We start from the raw sequence: 22787 nt of genomic DNA, 5'->3' as shown, positions 1-22787 counted from the left end.
CAGGATGGGAGTGTGATCTGCCTGCCCCAAGACAAGATGGCTTCGGAGGAGTGGCGGGAGGATGAGACCCCCGAGGATCGGGACTTCCGGGTGCTCATGGAGTATGCGCATGGCTTCATGGTGTCACAGGTGCGGGGTCTCTGGGGGCCGTGTTGGGTCAGAGTGGGAGTGGTCAGGGTGCTCGTGCTCAGTTCTCCCGCTCCCTCCCCACCCGCAGGTCGTGTTCTCCGCCTGCGACCTCGGTGTGTTTGATGTCATTGCGGCCTCTGGAACAGCCGACGTGGGAGCCATTGCCAGGGCCACAGGGTCAAGTCCCTGCCACACCCGGCTGCTGCTGGAGGCCTGCGTGGAGCTGGGGATGCTGCGGGTGGGGCCGGACGGTGGGCGTGGCTGGAGGGCTGAATGGGGTGTGGCTGGTGTGGTGGGCGGATCCAACATGGGCAGGGCCGATTGGCTGATGGTGAGTGGTGATTGGTGTGGGCGGGGCGGATGTGATTGGGCTCTGACGTGGGCGTGGCTAGACGGTAAGCGGAACCTATGTGGTGGGTGGAGCCTGACAGGGGAGGTATGATTGACTGCTAGATATGCAAGGCAGTGTTTGTGGTTGTGGCTGACACACGGGTGGCAGTGGGCGTGGCCTACTGTGGGTGTGGTTGACTTGGTGTGTCCGCCAGGTGGCTGTCAAGGTAGGCGTGGCTGACATCGGTGTGGCAGCACTGTGGGCGTGCCCTCATGGTGGGCATGGCTGCCATGGCTGGGGCTGACATGGTGGGCGTGGCCTACTGTGGGTACGTCTTCAGGGCAGACCTGGCTGATTTGGTGGGTGTGCCCTTACGGTGGGAGTGTCCTGACCCGGGCCCACCCGCAGGCACCTTCGCCAACACCCGACTGGCATCATCGCTGCTGGTTGCAGGCAGCCCCCGGTGTCAGCGCCACATGATGCTCTACCTGGCAGGGACCCCGTACCGCTGCTGGGGGCAGCTGGGCCGAGCTGTCAGGTGACACCCCGGGGGCTGGGCTGGGCGGGGCGAGGTTTGGGGATTGAGGGGTCAAGGAGGAGTACGGGGGGGGGGACTGTTCTGCGGTCGTGGGGGATGGATCCCCATGATGCTAGACGTGACTTGACGTGAGCGGGGCGTGTTCTCATGATGCTCTGCGGCGGTGCAGGATAATACCCAGGGTTTAGCAGGTCAGGATGGGTGGGGCAGGTACCCATGATGCACAGGGCGGGCGGGCGGGGTCAGAGGGAAGTGGGCGTGAACATGGGCGGGGTGAGGAGTGGACAACCAAAATTCAGGAGAGCTGGGCCGATTACCAGGGTGCACCGGGCCGGGTGGCAGGGTGGGTGCACTAGGGTACAGCAGGCGGCGGGGTGGGAGGCAGGGCAGGCATACAGGACACGCAGGGTCAGAATGGGTGGGCGGGTACCATCGTGGGCAGGGCTCCCCACGATGTCCCGGGAAAGAAGACTCACAAACACACGTGATGCGCCCCGCCCCCATCTCCAACCCTGCCCACAGGGAAGGGCGGAGCCAGTACGGGCGCGCCGTGGGTGTGGACACCGAGGAGCCCTTTGCTGCCATCTACAGGTGGGATGGTCGCCTCAGCCCCACCCCACCGGGATTGTGGGAGGGGCTGACGACGCCCATCCATCCCATCCCATGACAACAACCAAGCTCTACCTGACACTTGCTCCGCTCTCTCTATTGCACCACCCTTTCCCTGAGGAAGCTCCTCCCACACCCTGCTGCTGGCTCCCTGATAGCCCACCCACCCCCAGGACGCCCTTTGAATGCCCCACCTACCCCTGAATCCCCGCCCACACCCTCCTGTCCCAACCTCTCTGACCATGCCAAGCCCACCCCTGACCCGGCCCCCTCTGGTAACACCTACTCCATACTTGATGACTCCCCATTCTCTCACTGATTGACCCTCCCTGTCCTTGAGGAAAGCCCACCCTCTCCCTAAAGACGCCCCTTTCAGCCCGGACTCCGCCCTCTCCCTGAAGACGCCCCGCCCACCCATGATCCCTGACCCCATCCCCAGGTCGGAGCCAGAGCGCCTGCTATTCATGCGCGCCCTGCAGGAGACCTGGAGCGTGTGCGGGGGTCATGTCCTCACGGCGTTTGACCTCTCACCCTTCCGGGTCGTCTGTGACGTCGGTGGTGAGGCCCGGGACGAGGCAGGGCGAGGTCTCGGACACAGGAAGGGATTTCCCCAGGGACAGGAAGTGGCAGTGGGAGGGTCAGGAAGTGATATCCCAAAAGACTGGATATTGCAGCAGGTGGAACAGGAAGTGACATCCCAGGGTACAAGAAGCAACCTCCCAAGGTGATGTCCCTGGGGCCAGGAGTAGCAGTGGGAGGGTCAGGAAGTGATATCCCAAAAGACTGGATATTGCAGCAGGTGGAACAGGAAGTGACATCCCAGGGTACAAGAAGCAACCTCCCAAGGTGATGTCCCTGGGGCCAGGAGTAGCAGTGGGAGGGTCAGGAAGTGATATCCCAAAAGACTGGATATTGCAGCAGGTGGAACAGGAAGTGACATCCCAGGGTACAAGAAGCAACCTCCCAAGTGATGTCCCTGGGGCCAGGAGTAGCATTGGAAGTGACAGGAAGTGGCATTGGAAAGGAAAGGAAGTGACTTCCCGAGGGAAAAGAAGTGACTACAGAAGGGCCCGAAGTGATGCCCGGTGAGCAGGAAGTGGCAGTGGGAATGACAAGAAGCGACATCAGGAGGTGACAGGAAGTTGCTGTGACACCCCGCGGTCCACCCCCCTCCCTCCACCACCTCGTAGGCGGCTCCGGGGCTCTGGCTTGCGAGCTCGCCCGTCTCTACCCCGGGAGCGACGTCACCGTGTTCGACACCCCGGAAGTGATTGCCGCGGCGCAGGCCCCGCCCTTCCAGTCCCCTGGGATTGAGCCAGTGGTGCACTTCCTGGGAGGTGGGTGTGGCCTGGGCGAGTGGATTATCTGAACTCTCCGTATGGCCACACCTCTCACTTATGTAACCCAGCCTCCGAGATCCCGCCTCTGTAACCCTGCCCTCCCACAGGTGACTTCTTTCGATCCCGCCTCCCAGCTGCCGACCTGTACATCCTGGCCCGGGTCCTGCACGACTGGACAGACGAGGCCTGTGCGGGGCTGCTGGGTCGGATCAGCATGGCGGGTGGGGCGGGTGAGGCCTGGGGTCATGGGGGTAATCAAGGGCTCAAATTGGGTGGGGGGGACAGGAGTGTCACGAGGTCACACAGCGTCACTTGGGGTCACAGGGTGTCACTGCGGTCAAGGATTGTCACTGGATCATGAGAGTCAAGCAGGGGTAACAAGGGGTCACAGAGGTCATGGTAGCCAAAGGGGTCACGGGGGATGACAAGGGGTCACACAAGTCATGCAGAGTCACACGGGGTAATGATAGTCATTAGGTGTCACAGGAAAGTCATGCAGAGTCACTTGGGGTCACGGGGCCACACAGGGTCTTAGTAACTCCGGGTCAATACAGGTCATACGGGGTCACAGGCTGTTATGGGGTCACAGGTGTCAAGGAAGTTCAGGGTGTCACACAGGATCACGAGAGTCACAAGGGGTGATATGGGGTCACGGAGGTCAAAGGGGTCACGAGTCATGCTGTCACATGGGGTGTCCAGGGGTCATGATAGTCATGTGGGGTCACACAAGTCAGTCAGTCACACAAATTTACATGGTTAATGTGGAGTCAGTGGGGCTACAGGGAGTTCAAGAGTCATAGTGAGTGCCATGGGTGTCAAGGTGGGTTCAGGAGGATCACGGGGTCATGAGGTCACAAGGGGCCACATGAGGGTCATTACAGGTTCACAGAGGTCACACGGGGTCACCCATCAACCTGTTCCACCCCAGGGACGGCTTTGCTACTGGTCGAGGCCTTGATGCCCCCGGAGGGTGACCCCGCTGGCCCAGTTCGCCTCCCCGCGCTGCTCCTGTCACTCAACATGGCCGTGCAGACACGCGGGCGGGAGCGCACAGAAGCTGAGTACCAGGCCCTGACGGCCGGGGCAGGATTCAGCCACTTCCGGGTGGTTCGAACAAGGGGCCCCTATGCCACCATGCTGGCCTGGAAGTAACCCTTCCAGGCCCGGAAATGACATTATCTGCCCCCAGGAAGGGGGAGATGATCATTGACAGTGATGGGTGCTTCCAGGAAGTGAAGTCACAGGTGGAAACAACCCAGAAAGTGACCTACCCACCATTGAGGGACACCAGAAATTTACTCCACCCAATCTGGAGATGCTGCCTGACACAAAAGTGATGTCATCCATTTATGTGGTGGGGGGAATCGGTGACTGGTGTCACTGGGGGCATTCAAGAAGTGATGTCATGTGTCTGAATTAATAAATTAGTTCTCAAGGGCTGTCGGCTGTGACATCAAGGTGGTTGGCAGGGTTACCCACATTGGAACAGGGCCTCTTGGGAGAAGATGGGCAGGGCTACCCTAGGGGCCCACTCTGCCGGAGAAGTCACCTCTGGGAACTCCGCCCACACCATCCCTTATGACGCCCTGGCCGGTAGTCATTCATCCTTTAGTGTGAAAAAGAGAAACAGGAAGTGCATGCAAAGGCGAAAGTGAGGCCTCAGTGTAGGGGTGAGGGTGTGGCCGGCAGGTCGAAAGTGTCATCACCTACCGCCACCCCTATCCCCACCCCCGTAAGGGCGAACAATTGAACCAGAAACAGGTTGCACCAGGTGGGGAACCATTTAATTGTGATGACTGTGGTGAGGCTGGCTCTGTGATGTCACAGCTCGGGGTCCCCCCAGGTTATGCCCGTCAACCGGCAGCCCTCCGCCCACAGGCGTCGCTGCAGTCCCAGGTTGCCCGTGACCCCAAGCGGTTCAGCCTCAATGCCCCCGTCGCGCAGGTAGCGACCCCCGACCCCCTCCAGCTCTGGAGCGACAGCAGCAAACACGGAAGTCCAGGCGCCCTCTTCTGGGCTCTGGGGGAGGAGTATGGGTGGAAGAGAAGGTGGGTTTATGAGTCAATCAAACCCAGAAGAGGGGGGTTTCAATCAACCCAGGGAAGGGGCAGGACCTGGGGTATCACAGGGAAGGTGTGGGGGCTTCAGGAAGTCAGTCAAATACGGAAATGGGGGCGTGGGGCCTTGGGGTGTCAAGGAAGAGGGTGGAGGCACCATCAATCATTCTGGGGTGATATGGGTGAGGCCTGAAGTCACCCCTGAGGTAGGCGGGGCCCAGGGGGTGTGGGCGGAGCCCGGGGATATGGGCAGGGCCCCTAGTCTGCAGCCAGGTTGGGGGCCCTGGGCACCCTATGCACCTTGAGCAGCAGCCATCCCAGTGCCTTCCGTGCGGCGCGCATGCCCAGGCAGGTATGGCGGTACAGTGCTGTGTTCACCACGCCCGGGTCGGCTGCGTTCGAGGTCACGGGATCGCCGAGTGACGTCAGCAGCCGCTGCAGTCGCCGGGAGAACAGCACCAGCGCCAGCTTGCTCTGCGCGTAGGCCGCGTGGGCGGAGTAGGAGGAGCTACGGGAGGGGAGGAGATGCCCACTGCCTGGGTGATATCACGGCCCAGCCCCACACACACAGTCCCTGCACATCGGCTCCCTTTCCTCCGCCACGCCCACTTATCATTCAGCGCCCTACTGGTTCACGCCATACCCTGGGCGACTAAGTCCCGCCTACTTCTCAGGATTCCGTTCTTCCCGTCCAAGCCATGCCCGATCGACATAGCCACTCCCAGTCAGCCCTCCACCTCGACGCCACATCCTTCGTCTCTGTACTCCAGACTCTGCCCCTTTCCTTGGCCACGCCCACTCCCATCCTGATTTGTTCCCTTCCCGCCAGGCCCCGCCCCTTTCTCTTAAGGGCAAACCAAATAACTTGAGGCCGCACCCCTGCCGATGAGCCAGGACTTTGCCTTTGAGGCGCTGCATCCTTCTGATGAAGCCCCGCCCTGCACCACACCCCTTGCACTTGAGGCCCCGCCCCTCACCGTCCTTGAAGGTCATCCAGTTCCAGCTCTCCTACGTAGTGTGTGGCTGAGGCAACGGTGACGATGCGCGTTGCCTGCCCGGGCTCTCCCGAAGCACGCAGTAGGGGCAGCAGCAGGTGCGTGAGCAGGAAGTGGCCCAGGAAGTTCACGCCCAGGTGCCGCTCGAACCCGTCCACGGTCTCCCCGCGCGGCTCCAGCATCACACCTGCTGTGGAGCGGAGTCAGGGGTTGGAGTCAAGGGTTACGGGTCATGGTCTGGATCACGTATTACATCAGAAGACAGTGACAGGAAGCTTTGCCCACTGGAGGCTACGTTTTCCCAGCATGCCCAGGGGCTGACCCCCCCCACCTTCCTTTCCGCTGGAGGCCGCCCTCCCTCCAGCCACGCCCTTCAATTGCATACACACGCGAAGCACAGGGTGGTCTATGCAAATAATCTATGAATATGCAAAGCTGTGCTATCAGTGTGTGGTCGGTCCCAAACCTTCACACCCTAGGCCCCACCCACTTCCAGGAGGCCCAGCATCTACAACCTGAATCCTGTCCTTCTGAGGCACGGCCCCTCCTCCCCGCTAGGCTCCTCCCTCTCCCCAGGGCACGCCCAGAACCTCACCCAAAGCCCGGTCCACAAGCCCTCTCTGTTGGCCCCGCCCCTCCCCGAGGCCCTGCCCAGGCACTCACCATTGTTCACCAGCACGTGCAGCGGGAGTCCCAGGGCTGCGAAGTCCCTCGCAAACTTCCTCACTGACGCCAGGGAGGCCAGATCCAAAAACAGGAAGTGCACTGGGAGAAGGACCCGCCCCTCCTACTGTCAATCACCCTCCTGCCCTCTGTCCTCCAGCCCATCACCTCATTCTCTGGCCCAGCTACGTGAAGATCAGGCCCCGCGCCATAGAACATTGCCCCTTTACCGTCATTGTTCCCTGTCTCCTCTCGGATTTTACGCACGACTTCCGGCGCCTTCTCTACGTTAATTCCAGCTATAAGAAAACAGGATGGCGTCGCAGGCGGTGCTCAAGAAGTTCACTTGCAGGCTGTTGCTCTCCATTGGTGGTGGGGGTGTCCTGTTTTAGAACTCCGCCCCCTGACTTCGCCCAGAATTTCATTCCCGGTTCCTCAAATTCATGGCCACGCCCCCTGGCTTGCGACCCCGCCCAACACAATGGACCACGCCCACCTATGACGACGCGCATGCGCAGAGCCGCCAGCTGCCTCGCAGTACTCAGACCAATACCGTCGGTTCCGCCTGTCACGATGGCCACGCGATCCGGCTGGGGTAGGAGCGCTGGGGAGAGGAGACCGGAAGTGGATGGGTGGGTGTGGAGCGGGAGGGTTCTGCAAATGGGAGGAGCATAGCGGACAGGGAGCCCGAACTGGGCGGTGCGGTGTGGGAAACTGAAGAACGTGAGTAGGAGGGCTGAGTGTCGGGGGCGTGGTTAAAGGGCGGAGCCTCCCTGCTGTCAATATTGGGAGGACTGCGGAAAGCTAAAGGGCTTACAGAGAAGCTAATAAACATGCAAACAATCTCCTGAAAATCCAAGTCACATCTCTTAAGCATCCACGAGAGGATCGATAATAGATATGTAAATCTCATTATGAATATTCACGTGATGCCGCATAAGAGACACAGGAGGATCGATAATCAATATTAAAATGTTTCCATAAGTGTTCATGTGATATCTCATGACCACCCACAGAAGGATCGATAATTAATATTTATATATCTGTGTCATTACCTTAACGTGACATCTGGTCACCATCCACCAGAGGATAATCAATATGAAAATAATTATGTAAATGAATATTAATCTGACCTCTCATGACCGCTCACAGGAGGTTCAACAATCATTAAGCAAATCGCCTCCTGAATATTCACGAGAGGCATCCTCGCCAGCCAGGAAACATAGGCACTCAAAATGCAAATCTAATCGTGAATATTCATCAGTCTGTAAGCATCAGGGCGTTATCTGCGCCACATTATAAATATTCGCCGGATATAATCTGTCATGGGGATCTAGGGTCAATGTGTAAATATTTTCATGAATATTCGGGAGACTTAACAACCCACAGGAGAGGCTATTAAAATGCAAATCATTACGTGAATATTCACATTTGTTTCAGAATATCCATGAGAATACCAATATTACTATGCAAAGGAACTCATGAATATTCTCATGGCCCCTCCACTAGAGGATCGATAATAAATATACAAATTGCCTCTCGAATATTCATGTGGGATCTCGATACCAGTAAGTCTGGACTCGGTATGCAAATCGCCCCAAGAATATTCATTAGTCTGCAACTATGGGGCACTATCCCCACCACCTATTCAGCCACGGGGATCAATGGAGCTCCACAATTAAGGAACCTTCGCATGACAAGCCGCAGAAGGATGGACAATATGCAAATCATCTCGTGAATATTTAAGTATGTATGTCCAAAACCATCCAGAGGATCGATAAGCAAGATGCAAATCGACTCATGAATATTCCTATAACGGCTTATGTTCACCCAGGGGTGAGCGATAGATGACATGCAAACGATACCATGAATATTAATCACATGCTTAATTATTCTGTGTCTTGATTAATATTCACCTAACGTAATCAGTCACGGAATTTGACGATACTAATATGCAAACGCACTCATAAATATTCACGACACTGCATGACACTAAGAAACCGCAGCGAAAGGACTTTTGGGAAAGACACCTCCCCCGCCCGTTGCTCTCTGCTTTGACTGAGGAAGCGGAAGCACCTGTTTTAGAGCTGTTTCCCCACACCGGATGTCCAGGTGGGGCTAAGTGTCGCCCCAGCGGACACCACGGAGCTCGCGGACCGCTCGGTAGCCGCGTGGAACGCCGGGAAGACCCCGAACACCGGTACGCCGGTTATACTTCCCGCTTCCGGTTTGTGTTAGATCACAGAAGAGCCCGTCTTCGGTGTCTTTCTTCGAGGTACGGAGTATCACAAAACGACCCCGCCGTACCCACGGACCCCGCAAACTGCATGCGGAACCTTTGGAAGGGCCTGAACAGTTGTGAGCCGGTTAAACTTCCGGCTTCCGGTTTGACATAAACTCCGGAAGTGTCCGTTTTAGTGACATTTCCCTGCACTGGAAGTCACCGCGGGGGGACGGTGTTTCACCCAAACGATCCCCTCGGACCACACGGAACGCCTGGAAGGTCTCGAATGCTGGTCCGCGGTTTTGGCTTCCGGCTTCCGGTGTTGGCAGGGCCAACGCTGACCGGCCTCCGTTTGCTGGGATCCCCGGGGATCCCGGATGTCGCCGCCGCCCTACCACCACCCCACGTGACTCACCGGGCTGCCGGAAACCGCCGAGGACCCGCCGCAGCAGCTGTGTCACCACCACGGCCACGCCCACCGCATAGACACGTACCGCGGCCCGCACCGCGCGCAGCTCCATTTTCCCTCCGCCCGGCCCTCCCCGGCCATTACTGTTATTCCGCCTGGCCCCGCCCCCTCCGTTATGACTGTCATTCCGCTCGACCTCACCAATCGCCGCCCTGACTGTCGGGCCCTCCCACCGTGACCGTGATGTCATTACTGCGGGTCCGGGTAGGACCCGGCCACCGCCCCCATGACGCGATGGTTGTCAGTCTCCCCTTTCCCCGCCCACCCCGGCTATTAGTGTCTAACTCGCTAGGCCCCACCCACTGAGGCCCTCAATGTCATGCTTGGCCCCGCCCACAGCCCTGAATCCTGATCCAGCAGCAGTGACCCCTGACCCCTAAGCCCTGACTCCACAGGCGTGACCTCTGACCCCTCAGTCATGACATCTAATGTCCAGAGCTGTGACCCCCGACCTCACTGAAATGACCCCCACAGCCGTGACCCAGGGCCCCACAGCCTTGATATGAGCCCCATAGACGTGACCCTTGATCTTCAGGTTGTGACACCTGACCCCATAGCATGAACCTCGAATTCAGGCCTTAACCCTTGACTCCACAGCCATGACCCAACAGCCCTGGCACCAGCCATGAACCTGACCCCATAACCATAACCCCAACCACACAGCCCTGATCCTGCCACCACAGCTATGACCCCTGACCTCATTGCAGTGACCCTACAGGTGTGACCTTCGACCTCACAATCCTAACTCCAGACCCCATATTCGAGACCCTTCATCCCAAACATACAGCCCTGGCCCCTCAGCCATGACCCAGACCCCACAGGCATAATCTGGAAGCGGATGTCAAAAATATTTTTATTTCTGTGTGGAATGGGGAGAAGGGCTGAAGGAAAGTGGGCGGGGCCAAGCCCCCCACCCCACAGGTTCTGACATCACAGGCGGTGACGTCACAGGGACATTGGCACAGAACAGACACGTTACAAAATGGCGGCGGCTGAGACAGAGACACTGGACAGACTGACGGACTCACGGACAGGCCACGGGGGGCAGGGCTGGCTTCCGCCCGGCACACTTCCGGTTCTCAGGGCAAGGGATGGGGCGTTACCGGGCGCGACTGTGAAGTCATCATTGGCGTCAGCGTCATGGGTTGCGACGTCCCTAGGTGAGGCATGGTGGTGGGGGTGGGGCTGCGGTGACTTTACCCCCGGAGAGCCCCGCCCACCCCCAGGGGAGGGGCTCATGGCTTGTGAGGCGATGGCGAACACTCCATCCTCAGGCCGACCACAATCTCATCACTCAACAACTTCAGGCAGCGTGGGGGGCGGGGACACCAGCCTTGGGCTCCGCCCCCCGCCCACCAGACGGGAAGCCCCAGAGCCTGGACCGGAAGCAGAAAAGGGAAAGACAAATATTCAAATTAAAATGATTAAAATGTGCGGGACACGGTGGCCCACGCCTGTAACCCTACCACTCTGGAAGACAGAGGCAAGCAGATCTCTGAGTTCGAGGCCAGCCTGGTCTACTAAGTCAAGTACAGGCAAGGATACACAGAAAAACCCTGTCTCTAAAAATAATAAAAAGAAAACTTTAAATTAATAATTTTTATTAACAGATAATAATGAATTCAGTAAATAAATACCAAATTAATCATAAATTTAAAATATTAACTAAAATAAATTTATAAATGAAACTTTAATGTTAGGTTACTAACTTGATTTATTAATCAACTAAAATTAGCTATTAATAAATAATAAATTAAATATAAATTAAATATAAAAGTAAATTAATAATCTATTAAACCATTAATTTACTAAAATAAACTTAATAAATGATAACTAAATAATACATTAATAATTTTACTAATGAATTAATAACGAATTAAATAATTTTTAAAGTGCCTTACACCACCAACCCCTTAGCTCGGCCCCACTCACTATTCACGGTCTCAGCCGCCACTCAGCCTCTTCCCATAATTCCACCGGTTGTCGGGACCCGGGAAACACGGAATTGCCCGGTTCCCTTGACACCCATAAACCGGAAGTACCCGACTTTTTTGACCCCTGTAAACCGGAAATGTCCGGTTCTCTTGACTCCCCTCTTGAAACGGAAGTACCCGGGTATCGTGAACTCCCGTTAACAGAAGTGCCCCACTCCAGCGACTGATAAACCGGAAGTCAGCTGCGTCCGCACCTCCCCCACCCCCACACCGCGTCTGTCCTCACCGCAAGGTGACCCGGGCGTCCTCCACCGCCAGAGTCCTCTCTGCAGTCCGCATCCCTCACAGTGGGGTCGGGCATCCCTGGGTGGGCGTGTCCTTGGAGGCATGACGTCACAGGCCGTGGTCGCAGTCCACGTCGCGGCAGATGTACCACAGGATGACGTAGAGGATGAGGAGGATGGCGAAGATGAAGAGCGCCACCAGCACGGCCTTCGTCACGGGCGAGACGAGCGACTGCATGGCCGCCGAGGGCCGCGCGGGGCATTACGGGAGCCCACCCGGCCCCCTCCCCTCCGGGACCCCGCCCCCTCCCGCGCGGGCCCCTCCCACCCACCGCACGCCCCCGGAGCCTGAGCCGGATCCGGCCCGATGCGTTGGCGACACTAAGCGGACGAGCGCCGACTGCGGCTAGGTCGCGGGGGCGTGGTTTCCCGTGTCAGTCAGGGCACTGTTTGCGGGTCTTCCGGTGTCAGTCACGGCTCTAGGAGGGTGGGGCTTCCGGTGTCTTTCAGGTTGCCGAGGACAGGGCTTCCGGTGCAGGTCAGCTCCTGGCGTGGGCGGTGCTGAAGCGTGTAACGTTCCAGGGGCGGAGCTGAGGGCCTATGACATCAGAGGGGGCGGTGCCGCTCTCTTCCCCACATCTGCACAGAGTCCATTGTCGCGGGGTTGGTGCTGGAATCCCCGCCCTCCAGGTCCTGAGCACCACACCGTATCTCAGGGTTTTTGCCCTCCGGTGGGCGTGGCTCCTAATCGGTGGGCCTGGCCTTACGGTCTCCGGTTACTGCTTGACTTTATAGCGTGGGCGTGGCTTCGGCAGGTGGCTCCTCCCCTGGGCGGCCTTCTAAAAGTCTGGGTCAGTGTTACCATCTCACCGCTTCACCGCGGGTGGGCGTGTCCTCTCGGGAGGAGGCAGGGCATCTCTCAGACCCCGAGCGCCTTGCCCATCCGTTTGTCACGCCCCCCACTAGTCCCACCCACTTTCTTCCGGTATTTTCTATATTAGCAACAGAGAAGTTTTTTCTTTCTTTATTTTTAGGTCTGGTTCATGCGAGTGATCCTGGCCTCGACCCCTCTTCTCTCGATATATTTACTCTCATTATTAAGGATGATATTTTTGCCAGTTCTCTGCAGTGGGCGTGTCCTCTCCCTTTGTGGGTGTGGTTTCTGTTCGTGGGCGTGGTCTCCATGTTCCGCTCCTCCCTTGCCCCGCCTCCTCTCTCTCTCCCGCTATATTTACGTTCATTATTAACGCTGAGATTTTCGGCCATCCTGCTTTGTGGACGTGGCCTTTGCTCCCCACCAGCCCCTCTCCCTGGGGCACGGCCTCCAGGGTGGGCGTGCCCAGTATGTGCCGCCTTACTCCAGGCCCCGGGCCCTTCTATCCCCCAATATTTACTATCTTTATTAAAGATGATAATTTTGGAGGGTTCCCCGGGGTGGGCGTGGTCTCTGCTCCTCCCTAAACCCTCCCTCCTCATGTGGGTGTGTCCTCTCCCGGTTGGGCGTGATTTCCGAGTCACCTCAGTTACTCCAGGTCGCGTCCCTTCCTCTCCCGCTATATTTATTTTCATTCTCAATGATATTTTTGATTGGTTTCCCGTGGAGTGGGCGTGTCCTCGGGTTCCCGTAGCCACTCCCTCGCAGTGGGCGTGTTCCCTGCGTGGGCTTGGCCTTTATGTCCCTCCGTTACTGCAGGACCTGTCCCCTTCCATCCTGCTATATTTACTTTTATTGTTAATGATATTTTTGGCGGGTTCTCGGAGCTGGGCGTGGCCTCAGCTCCCCCTCCTTCAGTGGGCGTGGTCTCAGTCCCCCCTACTTTCCTCCCGACCGCACCCTTCCCTCCTTCCATCTACGGACTCGGCCATGGCGTGCGCAGCCCCACTGCTCCCGCTGCTCCTGTGGTTGCTGCTGGGAGACCCCGCGGGGGGCCAGGGTGAGGCCGGGATCACGGGGGTCACATGGGGTGGGAGCAGGGAGCCGGGTGAGATTATTATTGTCATTATTATTTTCTTTTAATTTGTTTTTCCATCTCGGGCATGGGTAGGGTGAGGCCGGGAGACACGTGTGTGAGGCCGGGGAGTCGCGGGGGCGGGGGGTCACGGGGTCAGGGGTGTCGGGATCGTGGTCCGGTATCGGGTGAGAGAGATTCTTTCATTTGATTTTTTAATTTGTTTTTCTGTCTCGGGCGTGGATGAGGGAGGGGCGGGGCCTGGGGGATTCCCCAAAGCGAGGGGCGTGGCCTCCTGCTTGGGCGGGGTTCGGCGAGAGGGAGTAGCGGAGGGGGAATTCCTCACAGCTGACGAAGAGCTCCTGGGCATTCTTCTTCCCAGTCCTCGGGGTGTGGTGTGGAGTGTGCGGGGGACCGTGAGATCCTCAGGGACTAGTCTGGGGTCGCTGGGGGCAGTTTCAAGGCTCCCTAACCCGCACAGCCCCCGCCCGGCCATCCTGGAAACTGATTTTTCTTTTTTGCGAAAAAAAAAAAAAAAAAAAGGAAATCACGGCACCGCCGCCGCTGCTTTAGCAATTTCGAGCCCCACCTCCCCTTGCCCCACCCTGTCCTTCCGCTAGTAAACAGTCGGCCTGGGCGTCCTGGAAACGGATATTTTGGGATCTCCTCTCTCCGGCCTCTCCTTTCCCCGCCCCCCAGAATATCCAGGACGAGTAGGAGAGATTGGCAGCCAGAGACAGCGGCACTTTCAGGGTCCCCCCTTGTCCCCCACCTTTCCCGCTCATGCCACGGGGGCATCCTAAAAACTTACTCCCTGCCGGCCGGTTCCTTGGAGAGGAGCTGCGGCAGGGGCTTGGCCCAGGATGGGGTTGGGGGAGGGGAGGAGTATGAGGGGGACCTTTTGCCCTACTGGGCTGTTTCAAGCCTCCCCTCCCCCCACGTCCTGTCCTCCGACCACGAGCTGGGGGTGGTTGGGGGCCCTGGAAACTGATTTCACTCAGACCTCGGGGAAGAGCTGAGGGAGACCTCCACCCCGCCTGTCCTCTCACCCCCACCCACGTGATCCTGGGGAGCTGATCGTGAGTCACTCGGGCGGGTCTGTGTGGGCCGCGCCCTGCTGTGGGGATTTGGGGTAACAGGGTGGGGGCGGAGAGGTTTCTGGGATCTCAGTCCTACTCTGGGTGCTGGGAGCTCAGTCCTTTCTGAGCACTTGGTATTCTATATTAGCATCCCTGGGTGCTAATTCTCTTTGTGGGTGCTGGGAGCTCAGTCCTCTTCGCTGTTGGTGCTGGGGGCTTATTCATCCTCTCCAGATGCTGGGGACTCAGTCTTCCTATGTGTGGGTGCTGGCAGCTCAGTCCTCCTATCTGAGTTCTGTATTAATTAATGTGGGTGCTGAGGCGAAATACTCTCCAGTGTGGGTGCTGGGGGACCTGTATTCCACCTCTGGGTGCTTGGACTCAGTCTCCCTATCTGTCTCTGAGTACTGGGTATTCTAGACTTGTCTTTGTGGGTGCTGGAGATTCAGTCCTCCCTACTGGGTATTCTTTATTAACGTGGGTCTCAGTCCTCCTGTCTAGGTTCTGTGGACTCATGCTCCCTATGAGAGAGTGCTGGGTGTTCCTTATTCCCCTCCTTGGGTGCTGAGGTCTCAGAATTCCCCAGTGTGGGTGCTAAAGGCTCAGTTACCCTGTCTGGGTGCTGGGACTACATCCTTATGCCATGGGTGCTGGGATCTGTATTTCTCTTTGTGGGTGCTTGGGACTCAGTGTTCCTCCTAGGGTTCTGGAGGCTAAGTACTCCTCCCTGTTGGTGCTGGGGGCTTATTCCTCCCCTCCAGGTGCTGGGGACTCAGTCTCCCTATGTATGGGTGCTGGCAGCTCAGTCCTGTCTGAGCACTGGGTGATCTGTATTAGTTAACATGGGTGATGGGGTGAAGTACTCTCCACTGTGGGGGTTGAGGGTTTGTATTTCCATCTCTGGGTGCTGGGACTCAGCTGGGACTCTTATCAGTGCTGGGGGGCTCAGTCCACATCTCTGAGTACTGGGTATTCTGGACTTGTATTTGTGGGTACAGAAAACTCAGTCTTCCTCTCCTGATTCTGGGAACTCAGTCTCCCTATATGTGGGTTCTGGGAGCTCAGTGCTCCTTGGTGTGTGTTATAGGGGCTCAGTCCTCACTGGGTGCTGGAAGCTTAGTTCTCCAGTGTAGGTGCTGGGACTGAGTCACTCCTGCCTTGGGTGCTGGGTGTCTGTATTTGTCTTTGTGGGTGCTGGGTACTCAGTCCTCAGGGTTGGTGCTGGTGGCTCAGTATTCCCCTCCCTGGGTGCTGGAGGCTCTGTATGCCAGGCTGGGTACTTCTCCTTGCTGAGCACTGGGTGTCCTGTATTAGTATTCGTGGGTGCTGGGGACTCAGTACTCCTTGCCATGGTGCTGGGGTTCCATACTCATCTTTGATAGTTCTGGGGACTCAGTCTCTCTGTCAGTGCTTAGGGCTCAGTCCTCCTCTACAGAATCTGGGGACTAAGTCTCCATATATGTGGGTGCTGGGGGCTCAGTCCATCCCACTGTAGGTGCTGAGGGATTAGTTCCACCATATGGGTGCTAGGGACTTGGCATTCCCCTCCCTGGGTGTTGGGGACTTAGTCCTCCTCCTTAGGTGCAGAGGGTCCATATTTGCCTCCATAGGTGCTGGGGGCTTAGTTCCCTTGTGTGGGTGCTGGGGGCTCAGTCCATGTGTCTGAGCACCGGGTATTCTAGACTTGTCAATGTGAGTGCTGCGGGCTCAGTCATCCCTGATGGAGCACCGCCATCTTGTTTTCCCCTTTTCCTTTCTCCAGGTGGCGACTTCGACCTGTCAGATGCACTAGACGGTGAGGAGGCAGGGGATGCCCACAATGGGGGGGTTCATTTATTTCCTTATTAATTAATTAATTATTCAGTATTTGTTACTTACCATTTATTGGTACTTATTTATTGTTATTTATAAATTGTCTATTGTTGTTTTATTAGTAATTTATTTTATTTTTTCTTTTATGAATTGTTTTATTTATTTTATTATTATTTTATTTTGTTATTGATTTACTTTTGAAATCCCAAATTTCCAATTTTACGGATTTTTTTTCAAATTTAATGCAGAAACTTTTCGTTCTGGGTTTTTCAAAGTGAAGAAAAAACGGAAAGAAAAATCTTTAACGAAGTCACTTCCGGTTTGGGGATCACGAGGAAAATTTTCAGAGTTATTAAAAAATCAAAAACAAAAAAAGGAAAAATAAAAAAAATTCAGAATGAAAAAATTTTTAAAATGTTTTTTAGTTATTTATTTTATTCATTTATTTTAAAATTTTACAGAAAATCTTTCTTTTCCGGTTGATTCCTTTTTCTTTTCTTTCTAAATTTCCGAAATCTGCCATCTTGGTTCCCAGGGCCGAAGAAACCGACCCCAGGGACAACCAAAGCGGCACCCAAGAAACCAGCAGGTAAGAGGGAAAACCCAGGCAGACACTTCCGGTTTCAGGACACCCACTTCCGGTTTGACTCTCTCACCCCCCCATCCCCTTCTTATCCACTTCCCCAGGTGACCTAGACCTGAAGGATGCAATGGGAGATGGTGAGACCCCACCCACCCTCATTCCGGAACTGGTTGGAACCTGGAAATGTTCACTTCCTGGATTGAGTTTGGGGTGGGGGAAGGGTGCACGGTGTGTCTGGGGGGTTATGCTAATGTATGGTAATTTATGCTACTGTGTGCTGGTGCTTCGATGCAGGCTGGCTCAGTGATATGCTAATTAGTCTCACCATCTATGCTAATTATCAGGCAAACCATTATGTAAATTAGTTACAAAATTAGCATTACCAGTTTATGCTAATATTCCATGATTTTCACATTGATCGACCTAATTAGTGTAGAATTAGCTTATGTCCCGACAGGCAGAATCTTGCTATCATAACACTGGGTCATAATGCTAATAAAGGTGGTTTATGCTAATTTACACCCAGATGGCCTTCCCAGTGGAAGTAGTAACGTAATTGTTTATGTAAATAAGCACAGGTTTTATGCAAAAGCAGTTCAAATTAAACTGCTGAGTTTATTCTCGGATTTCAGATGTCATCACGTATGTTAATATACATGAGTGGGGACGGGGCATATGTAGATTTGCATTTATTTAAATTACACAGTAACTGGTGGGGATTCAATAGAATTTATGCAGATTTATCTGGCTGCATGTTAATTTGGCCTCGTGTACAGGCTGAGTCTCAGAATAATCTATGCAAATTTATTCAAATATGACCAAGTAGCTGAGTGTCCGAGCTGTTTATACTAATGAGCTCTGCTGTGACCCAGGTCAGCCCTGAGTCACACCTGCTTCCACCTCCTAGCAAGGATTGGTGACATAACATGGAGGCGTGGCTTGCACTGTACTGCCCTTCACAGGAAGCGTGGCTTTGCATAGTGCGCACGATTAGGGGGTCGATGGGTTGATGATGTCACAGGGGCGCGGCAGCGTTTGACGTCATCATCCTCGGCGCTCTACCCCTCTCAAGGTGGAATTTCTGACACGGACCTGGAAGACGTGGTGGGGAAAGGAGGTCGAGGTTGGCCATTCCCTGTCCGTGTTGTCATCACAATGTGACCCCACCCACTGTGTGTCATCTTCCCCCCACTCCCTCACCTCCCCAGGGCTTCCTGTGGGAGGGAGATTACCCAGCATCCTCACCCAGGCCCCGCCCACTGCCCCGTCTTTCCCATGACGTCGCCCCTGCCTTTGCCTTCCAGGAGCAGGAGGGGGCGGGGCCAGACGCGAGGACCCGGAAGCAGGAGGAGGTAATAGCCGCAATCCAGCAACCTGGAAACATGGAGGGTGGGAGGAGCAGTGTCCGGTGACCTGCTGACTTTACACCAACCCCTTACCCTCATCACAGGCCCTGCCCAGGAGGCCGTGATCCCTGGGGTCGTGGCGGCCGTCTTGGCGGCAGTAGCAGGCGCTGTATCGAGCTTCGTGGCCTATCAGCGGCGGAAGCTATGCTTCCGGGAGCGTGGTGAGGGGGCGGGTCGAGCTGGGAGAGTGGCTTTCTCTGTCAGTGCTGGGGGTCAGGGTTTCCTGGGTCCTTCCTGTCCCATCAGCACTGTGGAGGGGCTTCCTGTTCCCCATCGTGGCCCATCCTCCTCACTTCCTCCTCTACTCCCACCTCCTGCAGACTCCGCTGTGGTCTAGGGAAGGAACCCCTAGAGAACCCCAGGGGCTCCGGCTCCACCCAGCCCTATGACGTCACCGGGAACTTTTTCCAATGACGTCACAGCGACCATCTTGGAGGATGTCATGAAGCCGCAACCCAGCTTTCCCTCCTGCGTGGTCAGGAGGGGGTGTGAGGGGCATTGGTGACGTCACAGGAGGCTCCCGACCCATGCCTCCCAGCCATTGCAGTGACATCCACACAGTGCCAAAGCCCGACTCCGCCTTCTGTTCTGAGGAGAGAAAAAGAGGAGTCCTGGTGCCTTATGGGATATGGGTGGGTGGGCGTGTGGGTGGGACTGGGAACACAGAAGTGAAATAAACGTGACTTCCATAAACTGGAACTCGAACTCACGACTTGTCAATCGAATACCTAACAACCAGGAAGGGCCATGGTGGCCCAGACTAGAAGTAGGTGGGGCAGGGCTTCCGGTATCCCCACCCACCCTCTGTTCTCTCCCATCTAATGATGTTACTTAAGTTGTGATGACGTCATCTGAGGCCTCACACCACCATTGATGGCTGCCTTCCTTCTCTGACCACTCCCCCTCTCCTCACTTGGTAGGGATGGTCTTTCTCCATGCCCAAACAGCCTCCCTGCCCCGCCCTGGCGATGAACACCATCCCAGAATATTCTCGCCCTGTGGGGTGATCCCTATGATGTCACCCGCCAGACCGGTTGGTCCCACTGAGGCCTCTCCCACCCCGCCCACGGGTACTCAGTTCTTCCTACGGGAGGCCCGGGCCGAAACTGCAGCTGTGGGCGAGGTGGTCTACAGGGGTCCCCAAACTCCCACAGCCCCTGAAGGAAGACCATGGCGACCCCGCGGCGTCCTGGACATTTCCTGCTGACGCTGATGATGACAACGATGATGACTTTGCGGGTTCAAGGTCAGTGTCAGCGGGCTCCCACCGATTCCTAATCAGGAAGTGGGAGGGGTTGGGGGACACAGATGACGTCATTGGGGGGACTTCCGGGAATAAGGGAGTGGGAGGTGATGTTTCCGATTCGACCTTGGAAAGTTTCGAATATGTAAACCAAAAAAAAAAAAAAAAAAACCAAACATTTTTTTTAAATATTCATTAAATACAATGAAACTTTTGAAAATTGAAAAAAATTAAAAAAATTCGGATGCAGAGGAAGCCCCGAAAATGAAAACCTTAATTTTTCCAAAACCACCGGAGAAACAGATTTGACGTTTGAAAAAATTTTTTAATTAGCGTGCGATTGATAATCAAATGAGCCACTTGAAATTCACAGGAAGAAGAAATGAAAAATTTTAATTTCTGAAATTTTTCTTTAAAAAGATACATTTTTAAAAGCCTGTCGGAGGCTTTTCCCTAGGCGTTTAGAAACTACCCTGGCAGCTACGGCGGCTCCCAGCGCTGGGCTCGGCGGTTTTCAGCACCGCCCGCCGCCTCGGTTTCCAGCTGACCCTGTTTGTCCAATACTCCTGGGATGTGGGATCGAAGACAGTGTGTGACTATAGCCGGGGCTTGCGCGTGGGTGGGCGTGGACACACTCTAGGAGGACAGGAGGGAAGCAGAGGCCCAAAGCGGAGTAAAGGGACAAGGTGGACGGCGGGGCGGGGAGGGACGTGGCCGAAGGGGGCGCTGGGAAGGGGCCGGCGTCACTTGACCGCGGCCCCGCTCTCCTTCCATGACCCACTCCCAAAACAAAAGTTTTAAAAAATGGCGTCGGGCGCAATTTCCGGCTTTTGGGGGGACTTAAGTTTACGGCTTTAGACGGACGTCCGCGAGCTAATGGCGGCCGCGGATGGAACCCGAAGTAGCCTCGAAAAGGGAAGAAAACCCGGAAGTAGCTGCCTCCCTGAGGCTTCCGGTTCTTCGAGGCGTGTGGGCATGGATGGTGGACACAGTTACAGGAGTCACATTCTGCCTCGGTTTACCACGATGGGGTGGCCGGTAACATCAGGCGAGACCCACAACCCCAGTTTCAAGGGACCCGTCCCTCCACCTCTTCCCAGCAGGAGACGGAGACTTCGACCTCGCCGACGCCCTGGAGGACCCAGGTAGGTCTCCGCCGCCTCAGTGGGTGGGGTTGGGGGGACGTGGGCCATCATGGAACTTATTTTTCTCCCTATCCTCCATGCAGATCCTACGTCAGCAACTTCAGGTGGCGGTGAGTGACGTCCTTGTGAAGAACCCATCTTGGGTGCCATCCTGTCCTCCCTCTCTCCCTCCACCCCCCCCCCCCCGTGCCATTGTTCCAAGTGTTTACGGGTTCCGCACTTCCGGTTCTGATTTCCGGTGATGTCCCTCTCCACCCCATGCAGGCCTCTACCCAAAGCTTCCGCAGGACCGGCCACTGGGAGATGGAGGAAGTGAGTCTAACCGAACCGGAACTGGTGGGAACAAGAGTTTGGTGGGCGGGGCTGTCTGGGAAACGGAAGTGGGGTTGCCACTCAGCTCCCTGGGCCACTTGCTGGGATCTGAGCCACTTCTGGTTCCGCCTCACAGATATCTACCCGCAACCTCGGCCACGTCCACGTCCACAGCCACGCCCACAGCCACGCCCACACCCCGGGGATGCAGATGGCACCTTCGGAGGTGAGGACTTCTTCCCTGATTCCCATTAATGTAAATTTATATAAATATGTCCTGTTTGATTTCTGACACCTGGGATGAAGGTGGTGAGAACTTTCTGGTTGGTCTAATTTATTTAAATTTATGCTAATCTGGCACGTTTAGGCAAATCGCATGGCCAATGTATTCAAATCTACACTGGTCAAATTCAGAGATATGCAAATTTTAATCTAATTCTTTTCCAGAACCACCGCAAACTATATTTAAACTTGATTTACATATATGCAAATTTCAAGTTTTTTTTCTAATGCTCTGAAAAACGATGTTTAAATATTAAGGTGTTTAAATAGTTTTGAAATTTTATGTTCAGAATTTAGGTGAATGCAAATTATATTTAAATAGTTTCAATTTGTTCAAAGTATAAAAGTGATAAATATTTTTAAATGAAATCTTTGAATATTTAAAAATTGTGAGATATTCAAATCCTAGATAAATTCAAATTACATTTAAATTCACGTCTACTTATATGCAAATCAGCAAAGCCCTGGGCCATGACAGTAAGTAACCTTTGCTCTCCCTAGTGGATGGTGGGATGTTGTGGTTCCCATGCAATGGCACCCAGCCCCATGTGTACCCAGGTGGTTTGTGCGTGGCCTTCCTGCTGACCCCTGCCCTCTGCATCTCCTGACAGGAAGTGGAGGCCATGGTGGAGAAATAGGAGGAGCTGCCCAGGGTGATACCCAGGGTGAGTGTGTGACCCCTTGACCCCCAAGACATCACGCCCACATGGACGTGGCAAAAAAAGAGGCACATTGGCCATCTTATCTCTGGGGGAGATGTCCCAGGGATAAACAGAGGCATTCTGGCCATCTTATACCCTGAGGGAGGTGTATGGAGAGGTAAACTGAGGCACAGCCTCCATCTTCCTCCTCGTGGACCCTGCAGGGAACCCCGTGGCTGCCATCGTGTCACCCGTCGTTTCCGTGGTTGTGCTTGCCCTGCTTGGTGCTGGTGTCAGCTACTTCCGGTCTGGCCGGGGTGGGTGCCTGCGCTCACGTGGGAGAGGTAAGCCCCACCCAGGCCTGCCAACCTGCCCCCTGCCCATCCTACACATCTGGGAGGGGGCAGGTCTTCTGGGTCTCCCATCATTGGTATTTGCTTGAGGAGGGGCAGTACTTCTGCTTTCTGTTTCCCCCTCATGGTATTCCTCAACACCCCCAGACACGGAGGCCGGATTGTGACATCCCTGGAGTGTCCACCTGCTGTCATCCACTTCCTGTCTCGTGAGGTCATCACTGTCACCCACTTCCTGTTCACCTGGAAATAAATGTTTGTCCCGGCTCCTCCCATGATGCTCTGCAGGTTTCTTTTCAGGAAAAATTTTGGGGGTGTGGCCAAGTTGTGGGAAACCCACCCTGCCCCACCAATCCCATTACTCATAGGTCATAGTGTTTTCATCACAACTCCCAAGTTCAGAGTTTGT

At 55.4% G+C, this 22787-nt stretch overlaps 4 protein-coding genes across 15 annotated transcripts; 3 read left to right on the top strand and 1 right to left on the bottom strand.

The window, feature by feature from the left end:
* Positions 1-4481, top strand: Asmt (acetylserotonin O-methyltransferase). Its single transcript, XM_021628999.2, has 8 exons — positions 1-129; positions 218-380; positions 869-998; positions 1521-1589; positions 2047-2165; positions 2798-2944; positions 3055-3177; positions 3876-4481. The coding sequence occupies exons 1-8, from the start codon at positions 37-39 to the stop codon at positions 4097-4099; spliced, it is 1068 nt and encodes a 355-aa protein (XP_021484674.1). The 5' UTR covers positions 1-36; the 3' UTR covers positions 4100-4481.
* A 228-nt stretch (positions 4482-4709) lies between these two features.
* Dhrsx (dehydrogenase/reductase X-linked) lies at positions 4710-9560 on the bottom strand. Of its 3 annotated transcripts, none has more exons than XM_021628990.2 (7): positions 9302-9560; positions 7159-7266; positions 6893-6961; positions 6663-6764; positions 5982-6189; positions 5305-5512; positions 4710-4966 (listed from the first exon to the last, which is right to left on the bottom strand). In XM_021628990.2, exons 1-7 carry the CDS (start codon positions 9543-9545, stop codon positions 4769-4771), a joined length of 1137 nt encoding a protein of 378 aa, XP_021484665.2. In that variant the 5' UTR covers positions 9546-9560; the 3' UTR covers positions 4710-4768. The 3 variants fall into 3 exon arrangements, with proteins under 3 accessions (XP_021484665.2, XP_060230808.1, XP_060230809.1); XM_060374825.1 differs by having other exon boundaries at positions 5982-6186; XM_060374826.1 differs by lacking the exon at positions 6663-6764 and having other exon boundaries at positions 5982-6186.
* A 3659-nt stretch (positions 9561-13219) lies between these two features.
* On the top strand, positions 13220-19101 carry Cd99 (CD99 molecule (Xg blood group)). Of its 4 annotated transcripts, none has more exons than XM_021629001.2 (8): positions 13220-13507; positions 16364-16396; positions 16949-17002; positions 17101-17133; positions 18018-18119; positions 18301-18348; positions 18447-18563; positions 18723-19101. In XM_021629001.2, exons 1-8 carry the CDS (start codon positions 13309-13311, stop codon positions 18737-18739), a joined length of 603 nt encoding a protein of 200 aa, XP_021484676.1. In that variant the 5' UTR covers positions 13220-13308; the 3' UTR covers positions 18740-19101. The 4 variants fall into 4 exon arrangements, with proteins under 4 accessions (XP_021484676.1, XP_060230807.1, XP_021484679.1 ...); XM_021629002.2 differs by having other exon boundaries at positions 13230-13507; positions 18069-18119; XM_060374824.1 differs by lacking the exon at positions 17101-17133 and having other exon boundaries at positions 13224-13507; positions 18069-18119.
* Xg (Xg glycoprotein (Xg blood group)) lies at positions 19031-22653 on the top strand. Of its 7 annotated transcripts, XM_060374830.1 has the most exons (10): positions 19031-19168; positions 19557-19648; positions 20746-20790; positions 20874-20900; positions 21055-21102; positions 21239-21328; positions 21842-21861; positions 21996-22049; positions 22250-22369; positions 22526-22653. In XM_060374830.1, exons 1-10 carry the CDS (start codon positions 19031-19033, stop codon positions 22543-22545), a joined length of 654 nt encoding a protein of 217 aa, XP_060230813.1. In that variant the 3' UTR covers positions 22546-22653. The 7 variants fall into 7 exon arrangements, with proteins under 7 accessions (XP_060230813.1, XP_060230810.1, XP_060230812.1 ...); XM_060374827.1 differs by lacking the exon at positions 21842-21861 and having other exon boundaries at positions 21886-22049; XM_060374829.1 differs by lacking the exons at positions 19031-19168; positions 21842-21861 and adding an exon at positions 19175-19435 and having other exon boundaries at positions 20749-20790; positions 21886-22049.
* The last annotated feature ends 134 nt before the right edge of the window (positions 22654-22787 follow it).

This window comes from Meriones unguiculatus, chromosome X, assembly GCF_030254825.1.
Source record: "Meriones unguiculatus strain TT.TT164.6M chromosome X, Bangor_MerUng_6.1, whole genome shotgun sequence".
Classification (NCBI taxonomy): Eukaryota; Metazoa; Chordata; class Mammalia; order Rodentia; family Muridae; genus Meriones; species Meriones unguiculatus.
Note: the sequence above shows the minus strand (reverse complement) of the source record. Positions and strands in the feature narration are given on the sequence as shown.

What these genes read in the sequence shown, in the direction of transcription:
- Asmt (XM_021628999.2), top strand. Translation starts at nt 37, where the DNA reads ATGGCTTCGGAGGAGTGGCGGGAGGATGAGACCCCCGAGGATCGGGAC. An exon ending in GCTGCGGGTGGGGCCGGACG is followed by an intron (nt 381 to 868) that starts GTGGGCGTGGCT and finishes GCCCACCCGCAG; the next exon opens with GCACCTTCGCCAACACCCGA. An exon ending in CAGCATGGCGGGTGGGGCGG is followed by an intron (nt 3,178 to 3,875) that starts GTGAGGCCTGGG and finishes GTTCCACCCCAG; the next exon opens with GGACGGCTTTGCTACTGGTC.
- Dhrsx (XM_021628990.2), bottom strand. Translation starts at nt 9,545, where the DNA reads ATGACATCACGGTCACGGTGGGAGGGCCCGACAGTCAGGGCGGCGATT. An exon ending in GGAGACAGGGAACAATGACG is followed by an intron (nt 6,765 to 6,892) that starts GTAAAGGGGCAA and finishes TCCTTCTCCCAG; the next exon opens with TGCACTTCCTGTTTTTGGAT. An exon ending in GCACGTGCTGGTGAACAATG is followed by an intron (nt 6,190 to 6,662) that starts GTGAGTGCCTGG and finishes TCCGCTCCACAG; the next exon opens with CAGGTGTGATGCTGGAGCCG.
- Cd99 (XM_021629001.2), top strand. Translation starts at nt 13,309, where the DNA reads ATGATATTTTTGGCGGGTTCTCGGAGCTGGGCGTGGCCTCAGCTCCCC. An exon ending in GGCACCCAAGAAACCAGCAG is followed by an intron (nt 17,003 to 17,100) that starts GTAAGAGGGAAA and finishes CCACTTCCCCAG; the next exon opens with GTGACCTAGACCTGAAGGAT. An exon ending in GGTGGGGAAAGGAGGTCGAG is followed by an intron (nt 18,120 to 18,300) that starts GTTGGCCATTCC and finishes TTTGCCTTCCAG; the next exon opens with GAGCAGGAGGGGGCGGGGCC.
- Xg (XM_060374827.1), top strand. Translation starts at nt 19,031, where the DNA reads ATGGGTGGGTGGGCGTGTGGGTGGGACTGGGAACACAGAAGTGAAATA. An exon ending in GTCAGCAACTTCAGGTGGCG is followed by an intron (nt 20,901 to 21,054) that starts GTGAGTGACGTC and finishes CACCCCATGCAG; the next exon opens with GCCTCTACCCAAAGCTTCCG. An exon ending in GCCACTGGGAGATGGAGGAA is followed by an intron (nt 21,103 to 21,238) that starts GTGAGTCTAACC and finishes TCCGCCTCACAG; the next exon opens with ATATCTACCCGCAACCTCGG.